At 37.2% G+C, this 10442-nt stretch overlaps 1 protein-coding gene across 1 annotated transcript in view; it reads left to right on the top strand.

Annotated features, from left to right (window-relative positions):
- Positions 1-10442, top strand: part of PPEF1 (protein phosphatase, EF-hand calcium binding domain 1) — a 161786-nt gene that overhangs the window by 37572 nt on the left and 113772 nt on the right. Inside the window, exons 2-3 of the mRNA XM_006893827.1 lie at positions 4153-4280; positions 8222-8282. Of these exons, the coding sequence (XP_006893889.1) occupies positions 4153-4280; positions 8222-8282 (189 nt within the window). The remainder of the gene's footprint in view (positions 1-4152; positions 4281-8221; positions 8283-10442) is intronic.

The following is a 10442-nucleotide window of genomic DNA, read 5'->3' as shown; positions in this document are numbered from 1 at the left end:
GCAACAATGAATGAATGGAATCCCAAAATCTCTATAGATGTTCATTGAAATGAAAAATAAACAACCTAAATTTAAAAAAAAGAAGGATAAAGAATTCACAAACTATTACATAACATGGATGAATATAGAGAACATAACTCTGAGGGATATTATTAGTCAATAATAAAAGGATCATTATCCTGTAAAGACCACTATTATAAAAAGCTATGAAAAGGTTAATGCACAGATAGAATAATTCTTGGATGTTACCAGAGAAGGGAGAGAGAGAAGAGTAGGCAAAGATGTGCCTGACCCAAGTCATAATATTTTTTTTTCTTGTTGTGTACCATCAAATCTGATCCAACTGGCACAGGAGGAAATTGCCCCTCCTTCTCCAGCAGAGTATCTGGTGGATTTGAATTGTGTACCTTCTGAATTGCAGTGCAGCCTTAAGTCATAGTATTTTAATTACTTCCTACGCATGTGAACTTTGGATACTGAATAAGGAAGTCCTAAGAAAAACTTTTGAGGTAATTTAGAGGTACGGCTTATAACGAAGTCTTTGATCATCTTCAAGTCTTCACTTTCTACAAGCAAGGTTGTGTTATCTGCCTAACATAGGTTGTTGATGGGTGTTATTGCAATCTTGATACCACATTCACATAGTCCATATTTTTAAATTATTTTCTCAGCATACTGATGTAATAAGTATGGAGAAAAGGGGGAAAAAAAGAACCATGATAAACACCTTTCCAAATGTTAAACCATGAAGTGTTCCTTTGTTCTGTTTGTACAACTGCTTCTTGGTCTATGAGCACAATTAAGTGTTTTGAGATTCCCATTCTTCTCAATGTTAGCCATAATTTGTTATAGTTAACACTGTCAAATTCCTTTGCACAATCAATAAAACACAAGTAAACATCTTTCTGGTATTCTCTGCTTTCAGTCAAGAGTCATCTGACATCCTCATTCTATGGCCTCTTCTACATTCACCTTGACTTTCTGGTAGTTCCCTGTTGATATACTGTTCCAGTTGTTTTTAAATAATCTTCATCAAGATTTTACTTGCATTTGATATTAATGATATTGTTCAATAGTTTCCACATTCTGTTGGATCATCTTTTTTTGTGAAGGGAATTCTTTTGTATAGGGAATTCTTTCACGCAGTTGGCCAGGGAGCTGTCTCCCAAATTTGTTGAAATAGACTATGAGCACATATAGGGCTGCATTTGTTTCCTGAAAAACCTCAGTTGGTATTCCACCAATTCCTGGGACTTTATTTTTTGCCAATGCTTTCAGTGCAGCTTTAACTTCTTCCTTAAGTAGATCATATGCTACTTCCTTAAATAATTCGTTGTTGACCAATTCTCCTGCATTTTCTTTGTATATATTCTAGAAATATGGTTTTGTGTATGTACATTTTCTAGAAATGTAGTTTTGTGTATGTATATCTTAAATTTATTTGAAGTACTATCGTGTTATATTTAATTCTGATTATAACTCTTTCCCTCTAATTGTTCTAACACCTACTGCTTTTGAGTTGAGTCCAACTCAGTGATACTTCATTGGGTTTCCAAGGCTTCACACTAGGAGGTTGCACATTTTTCTCTGGAGGAGTGGCTGGTGGGTTTAAACCACCAACCTTGCTGTTAGCAGCTCGACATGTTACATGCTACACCAGTAGGCTCCTTGTTCTAATTCATGTACTGTGTTTTTAAGCTTTTGCTCCTAGTTGATGTATAATCCCATAATGTGCACCCACCACAGTTACACATTCCTAACAATAGTTGCTGAGGCTACACTAATATTAAACTTTCTACTACTACATGCAAAGTTATAATTATGTCCTATACATACATTCTTTATGGGCTGTGTAAAGATTGCTTTGAAGTATGTAGCACTCACTGCCATTATGTCTAGTCCAATTCATAGAGGCCCTGGCTGTCCAAGGCTGTATATCTTTATGGGAAGAGGATCAACTGGTAGATTCAGATTGTCTTAGCAGCACAACTCACTACAGAATATGCCATCAGAACTCCCAACATATGTTTCTGTTTTTATTGTTCAGTTCCATCAAATCTATTATGACTCATAAGGATCCTGTGAACCCTGTGCTATCCTGTGCCATCCTCATCATCTCTGGTATACTTGAGCCCATTGCTGCAGTCACTGTGTCAATCCATCTCATTAAGATCTTCCTCTCTTTCACTGGTCCTCCACCTTTCCTTAGCATGATGTCCCTTTCCAAGGATTACCCTCTCCTAGCAACATATCCAAAGAATGAGAGATGAAGCATCACTATCTTTGCCTCTAAGGAGCACTCTAGCTTCATCCTCTCCAAGACATACCTGTTTGTTCTCTTGGTTGTCCATGGGATATTCAGTACTCTTCTCCAACAATACAACTAAAATGCATAAATTCTCCCATCATCCTTATTTATTGTCCATTTCTTAATGCATAGCAAGTGATTGATTGAAAAGAGTGGAATTGCTACTACAGGGTATAAATAGATTTCATTAGTGTCAGATATAAGCACAATTTTCATCCTTATTTACAGATGAGGAAACTGAGATTTTGAGAGTTTTGATAATTTATCCAAACTCACACAAATAGTAGTTATCCCAGTTAGGATTAAAATTCAGGTAGTCTAGTTCTGAAACTGGTTTTCCTAATGTCTAGGTCAGGGAGCTCTGGTGACATATCTCATAAGGATTTGCACTGTTAACCCAAAAGTCATGCCTCTGTGGTGGTTTGAATCCACCTGTAGCTGCAAGGGAGAAAGATGGGCATTCTCCTCCCATGTGATTTACTTGCTTGGAAACTCACTTGGAGTTGTGAGTCATTTCTGGTAGTGAGTTGTTGGATGTTTTAATTGACTGTGCCATAATTTTTCTCTGAATATTTGAGACTTTGTGATAAGAATGATAAAGATAAATTTTACCATTTTCATGTTCTTGAAACCTAGACATGCTGGTGGACTGAGTTTTTTCTGAAGAGCTCTGGTGGTGTAGGCTGCAGGAAGTTGTGCTGCTCACCCAAAGGCAGCAATCACCTTCCTGATGGCTTGACTTCACCAGCATCCTTGGGACAAAGATGTGCAGTCTCCTCCGATAAAGCCTTGGAAACCTGATGGAGGGTCATCTATGGGTTGGTTCAAACTAGACAAGACTGATAGAATGATGTTATGGATTGTATTATATATCCCAGTAATACGTATCAATTTGACTAGACCATTATTCTCAGTATAATGTAATTATATCACGTGTTGTAAATCCTATGCTGTTAATGAGACAAGATTACAAGTTATGTAATATAGTTCTTTCACATGTGATTCTGAAATGTGATTAGTTGTGATCAATATAAAAATATTGGGATATATGTGCATTTTCCTTATTTAAGTCACAGTTCTGATCTGATGAAAGTGGAGTTTCCCCGGGGTGTGATTTTTTTTAGCACCTTTTGTCTCATGAGAGATAAAAGGAGACAGTAAAAGAGTAGAGCGGGGACTTCAGCAACCCCTAAGAAAGAAGAGCAGGAGTGGAGCATGTCCTTTGGAACAAGGCCTTTGTGTTGTGAATTTCTTTGACACAGGAAAGGTTAAGACATGGATATATCCAAGTAAGCCTGGGCCTACAGAAGCTGAATAAAACAAGAACCTTTTTCCAGAACTGACAGAGTTCTTACTTATAGCCTCTTAAACCATATGGGAATAATTTTTATTTGTTAAATCACTCACTTGTGGTATCTCTACTATAACACCACTAGACAGGAGACTAAGAGAAGCACCTACTTTCCCTGTAATTGAATAACCAATGCAAAAGCCAAGCTCACTGCTGTTGAGTTAATTCTGACTCATGGCCCCCATCAAATTTCCAAAGCTGTTAATTGTTATGAGAAGAGAGTGTCTGTCTTTCTCTTACCAAGTGGATGGTGGATTTGAACTGTTAACCTTTCAGTTAGCAGGCTGACACAGTATGCATTAATGCCACTGTTGTGTGCTATCAAGTCGGAATCAACCCATAGCTGACCCTCCAGCAGGTTCCTTCTCCTTTGGAACAACTGGTGGATTCGAACTGCATGCCTTTGGGATTGCAGCACAGCTTCTTGCCACTAGGCCAACAGAACTCCCTATAAAAACTGTTTCTCCCTGACTGTTGTATTCTCTGTTGACAGTTATCAGAGCTGCAATGGTCATCCAGAATTGGTACCGAGCTTACAGTGCTCGTTTGAAGACCAGACAACGTTATGCCCTTACCATCTTCCGGTCTCTTGAATATGCTGATGAGCAAGGTCAAATGCAGGTCTGTTTTTCCAACTTGTCTCTTCTTATGGTAAAAATCCTTCCCTTTTATACACATCTTACTAGTTATTATGATAATATTACTGTTTTTTCAATAATGGTCTTATGCAGTATTTGTCCTTATGAAATCATTATCTTTTTCCTTATCACTGGGATGGCAGAGTTTGGTGAAAAAAGGGAGGAGGTGAAGGAATTGGGAAGACCTCATGGGGTCCTGAAAAGATAGGATAATAGTAGGCATAGATCAATGGTGATTCATTTTATAAAATACAATGTATGGGAATGATTATATGAAACACAATGTGAATGAAAGAATGTGTGAAATATATGGTACATGAATGAAACAAAATATACAAATTTTGTATGCAAACCAATATATTTTTTAAAAAAATGCTTCAATTTACCCTAGCCTCACCTACCTTTACCCATTGTTACTAAAAGAATGAAAATTTTAATTTCTTTTAAACAGAGGAATTTTGGTCAAAGGCTTTATTATGGAGTGAGGAGAGAATGATATTTCTCAGTTCTGAAGTCCTCATTTTTAGAGAGGCTGGTAAATAGCTAGTTAATGAATTAAAATGGTATTCCCTATTTTCTATCTGTACTGTCAAAGGAAGTAAAGTTGTTAACTTTATTTGAAAATGAAAGAATGTCTTTGGAACAAACCTATGAAATTTTTAGAAGAAAATGTAGCTAGGTGAAGAAGGCTTTGTAAAAGCTTCTGGAAAGAATACATAAATCTAACTTTAATGCTGATTAACATTTTAAAACAGTAATTTTCAACAATAAAAAAAGTCTTGGAAAGGTTTACATTAAAATTATAAATGAAAACACAAACCCGATAGTGGCAAGAAGCTGCACTGCAATCCCAGAAGCACACAGTTCAAATCCACCAGATGCTCTGCTGGAGAAAGAGGAACAATCTCCGCTGTATCAGCCAGATCCGATTTGAAGGTAGACACACACAAAATAATAAAATAAAAATTAAAAAGACCCCAAGCCTCAGTTGATAGAACATCATGCAGAATTTTATATGAAAGAAAAACAAAGCAAAAGTCTAGAGAAAGAAACACAGCAAATTAATTATTTGGGAGGATGGGAATGGAGTTTGTGAGTGGATATAGACATTAATAGAAACTTTTGTTTTCATTACACATTGTTTTTATTTTTCAAAAAGCCCGTTTATAACATTTTTGAAGTTAACAAAATTTCAAAAAGAAAGAAATTGCTGGATTTGTTCTTGGCAGCTGTGAAAATAGTATGTTATGACTCAATCTTGTGGTCTCTTTGCTCAGCTTATGAACTGATGGTCTGTAGTGTTACTGTCTGTGACAGATATAAAAGCAGAGTAAGTCTCTGAATTAAAATCATTTTTACACATATATTCCGGAATTAGGACATAATTTTCTACTGACTCCTCTTTTATAGTTTACAGAGGTATAATGGATATATCATGCAATCCATTGCACAAGTTAGTCATTTTAGTCTCTTCGTAGTTTTGCAACTGCCACCACAATCAATTTTAGAACATTTTCACTACTCTCAAATACCTGTATTCATTAGCCCTGTACTTTATTAGCCTTAAGCAATCATTAATCTGCTCTATCTATATATGGATTTACATTTTATGGACATTTCATAGAAATGAGGTGATCCAGTATGTGACCTTTTGTCTAGCTTTTTTCACTAACCATAATATTTTTCAAGGTTCATCTGTGTTGTGATTTGTATCCTTACTTCACTCTCTTTTTGCCCGAGTAGTACTCCACTGTATTTTATTTTGTTGATGAACCATTTAAATGGTTTTCTTTTTATTTTTACTTTTATGCATAATGCTTCTATGAGCATTTGTGTGTAGGTTTTTGTACAAATAAAGGTTTTTGGTTTTCTTGGATATATACCTAGGAATAGGATTGCTAGATCATGTATTAATTCTTTCTTTAACATTTTTTAGAAATGGCCAAACTGTTTTCCAAAGAGACTGTATGCATTAGGATTCTAATTTCTCCACAACCCTGCCAGTGCAGCTTCTTGCCACTAGGACACCAGTATTCGTTTTATTATTATCTGTCTTTTAAAAAAATTATTGCTGTAATCATCCTGATAGGTATATAAGGAGCTCTGGTGGAGAACTGAGTAATATATTAGGCTGCTAACTGGAAGGTCAGCGGTTTGAATCCACCAGGCGCTCCTTGGGTAATCTCCCATAAAGGTTTACAAATGCATAAATCTTGTGGAGGGTAGCTATAAGACAGAATTGACTTAATGGTAGTGGATAGTGGGAACATTGTTGACTCAGTGATAGATTTTTACCTTCCCTGTGCAAGGTCTGGATATAATTCCTCACCAATTCATGTAAGGCTGACCAAGAAGAAATGGGTGGAGTCCTACTTCTAGAAATCAGCCAGTGGCAGCCCTGTAAGCACATTTCTAATCCCCAGTCCATCATGGGGATGGTGCAGGACAGAATAGGATTTGGTTCTGGAAACATGACAAGTAGGGACAGATTAGAAGAGAGGTAACATTGACAATTGAGTGCAGACTAGTATCTTTTTGTGGTTTCTAGGGAGCTCTGCTGGCCTAGTGGTAAGGAATTGCACTCTTATATAAAAGGCATGTGGCTAGAACACACCAGCTGCTTTGTGGAAAAAAGATGGGCAGTCAACAGCTGTGCAATTTACTGTCTCTGAAAACCCACTGGATGGTCAGCTATGAGCTGGTCCTGACTTGACAATACACAACAACAGTGACACTTAACTCATCAACAACTTTAAAACTTTACATTTTGATATTCTTTTGGAAAGTTTTTCTCCTGTCAACTCCCTGAATTGCTTGCAGATTTCACAGTTGCACTCCTCTTTCAGGGATGTAGGACTTCTAGAAGAGATTAGACTGCATTATGTGCTGTGTACATGCAGGACTTTGCAGATCATTGATAGGCACAGAGACAGCATCTAGGTTATGATTAGAAGGATGCAAGGTGAGTGTTTTCCATCTTTACCATATCCTTTTCCTTTATTCCCCAAATGTATTTGACATTTAAGAGTATATCTCTTAACTCAGAATCTCACCACTAGAAAGAGGAGGTCATAATGAACATAAAAATGTCTTAAAGTAGGCTTTCTAAATGTGAAGTCTGAGACAGAGATGCTGGTGCAAGTGATCAGGGATTTTTTTCCTTCTTCTTCACATTTGTGCTTTATTCCCCCCTCCTCCATTCATGTACATTATGTTTTATATAATAATTTGAATATATGGTGTTTCATTCATGTATGTTTTGCTTTATACAGTAATTCTTATGTGTTTTATAGAATTAACTGCTGTTGATCTATGCCTTTTATCATCCTGTCTCATCAAGTGCTTCTTGCTCTTTGCCTATTTCCTGCAGTCCTCCATATCTGCCCTAGTGATTTCCTCTCCCCTCCTCTGTACCCCGTCTTTCCTTCCCCTTTGAATAGTTTTGCATGTCTTGTTCCTGTTTGCTAATTTCAATAGCTGAAAGTAATTTTTTGATAAAATGTTCTTTTGAGAAAGCTATATGGGGAATGAGGCAAGAACAGGGCACAAGCTGGCCACATATATATCTAGACAAGTGTTACTGCCTCCTCATCCACTGGGAGGAGTAGAATTTGTTCTACTCAGAGGTTAGGGGGTAAAGAGAGGGTTAGACTGTGATGTTGTTACTTCAGTCATTGTCCATAGGCAGCCAACCCAACTGGGAAGGGGATACTACCATTCCATGCATCTCTGAGTGAGATGGGTCCCATATGACCAGGACAACTCTCCAGAGGAGAGGGGGTAGATAGGCAAACCAAGGCACAGACGGCAGCTAGGAGAGGAGCAAGTGAGACTGGTGAAGGGGAATAGGACAGAATACCTAGCATTTGCTACAGCAATAGTTGGTGGTACACTCATTGATTAATGCATTTTTATTTTGTTCAGCTATCCAACTTTTTTGCCTTCATGCTGGAAAATTTTGCAAATACACCTGAAAAAGATCCAGGTAAGAAAGTCTTTTGAAAAAGAGTCATTGTGTGTTGCATTGTCTTCATTTAGGGCTGTCAATTCTGAAAATGGATGAACCCTAAGGAATTGGAAAAACCCACCTTGTCTATGTGATACCAAACAATCAGTTCAACTGGGATATTTTTCCTCTATCTGAATGATGCAGATTGAAGTGGCTAATTAAAATCCTCCCTCTTCGTGAGCTCTGGTGGCCTAGTGGCACGAAGCTGCACTGCAATCCCAGAGGTGAGCAGTTCAAATCCACCAGATGCTCTGCTGGAGAAGGAGGGACAATCTCCTCCTGTACCTGTCAGATCCGATTTGACGGTACACACACACACACACACACACACACACACACACACACACACACACAGTAATAATAAAAACTTTAAAAAAATTCTCACTCTTTAAAATATGGATCTAACATATATTTGTTGAAAACCTCTGAACCACTGCCTGTTGATGTGCAATGGTAGCTTAGTAAAGGGGGTTTTTATTTTTCAGTCCACAAAAATTTTGTGCTGAAAGCTCTTTAAAGACCTCAGGAAGTAGATTAGGGGGTGATATGTGGTCTGCTTAACACAGTAGACCACTATCTCTCCTTTGTTTCTTTCTATGTAGAGGCATTCTGAAGCAGAGATAGGCAATATAGGTATGATTCCAAATGATTTTAGATTATAATTATTCACAAGGCATACATTTCCCCAGAATATTAAGATCTGTCAGTTGCTGTCTCCAAGGTAAGTGTTAGTCTTAAAAAACCCCTCATTTTCCTTTCATTTGGATTAATAATTATCTTGCTCTAACTAAAATGTGTAGTATTATAAAAACATATTTTAAGTAATATGATAAATAAATATTCTTCAACTGTGGTAAAAAATGGAGTTAGAATGGCATGATTTCAGCTAAGTACATATGGATGAAATTAATGAAAGCTTTTAATGATCTGTAGATGCTTTCTGAATGGGGAATAGCCAAACCTGAGGCGTGGAGAGTGGGTGGAAGTGGGTACTGTGCCATTTTATTTCATGTAGATAATTACAATTTGAAGTTGTTTGTGCTTCATGATTTTTTGTGCTACATGTTTTTTGGCAAGGATTTTTTTGGAATGAAATATCATAATGATGAAACAAAACAACACCCTTTCTGCTAATGACCTAATATTTCAGTCTAGCCTATGCATCAAATTCATGTATGGAGTTTCATAGCTACAGATGGCTAGGTTCTAGCCCAGAGCTATTTACTCATACTCTATATTTTTTCAAAATATGCATTTAGAAAATTTCTACAGATTATTTAAAAATAGTTTGAACCAATAAACTCTGTCTTCTTAAATCGTGTATTTAGAAAAATTTCTAGCTGTTATTTAAAAGTATTTAAAAATAATTTATCAAAGAAAGGGTTTGACATTCTTATGTAAACTTTCTTGGAGCATAAGATACATTAGCAAAAAGCACACAAATCATAAATATATGACTCAATAAATTTTCTCTTAAGTTAGCATACCCATGTGACTTGCACTTAGAGAATAAGAGAGCATCAGTAGACCCATGGAAGCCCTCTCCAACCTCCTTCAAGTCCTTCCCAACCCCATCCCCATCCCCAACTCTTCTCTCAAATTCTGAAAGGTTGGTGGTTTGAACCTTCCCAGTGGCTCGGCAGAGAAGAAAGACGTGGAGATTTACTTCCATAAAGGTTGTTGATTGTCATTGTTGTTGTGTACTATCAAGTCAGAACCGACCCATACCTGACCCTTCACGGGTTTTCAGAGGCAGTTAACCACAGGGGAGGACAGTGCCCATCCCTCTCCCATGACAGTACTGCTCTGTCACGTGAGTCTGAGTGACACCTAATGGAAAACAGCACATCCTAGATTACCTTTACTTGTCATTTAACTTATTTAATTGGAACAATGTTCTAATGCTATTCACAAGATTTTAATCTTTTGATAAAGAGCTGTTCTTAATTTTAAGGTAATATAATTTCACCTCTCAGCTCCACGGTCAACACTCTTGGCACCAGCAGCCAGGAAATCAAAAAACGTATTACAATGGGAAAGTCTGCTGTTAGGGACCTCTCCAGGGTACTGAAGAGCAACGGTGTCTCTCTGGAGACTAAGGTGTGCCTGATACAGGCCATGGTCTTTGCAATCACT

Source organism: Elephantulus edwardii, unplaced genomic scaffold, assembly GCF_000299155.1.
Source record: "Elephantulus edwardii isolate Elephantulus edwardi_28Jun2011 unplaced genomic scaffold, EleEdw1.0 scaffold00131, whole genome shotgun sequence".
NCBI classification, from domain to species: domain Eukaryota; kingdom Metazoa; phylum Chordata; class Mammalia; order Macroscelidea; family Macroscelididae; genus Elephantulus; species Elephantulus edwardii.
This window is presented reverse-complemented; position numbering and strand designations above follow the sequence as displayed.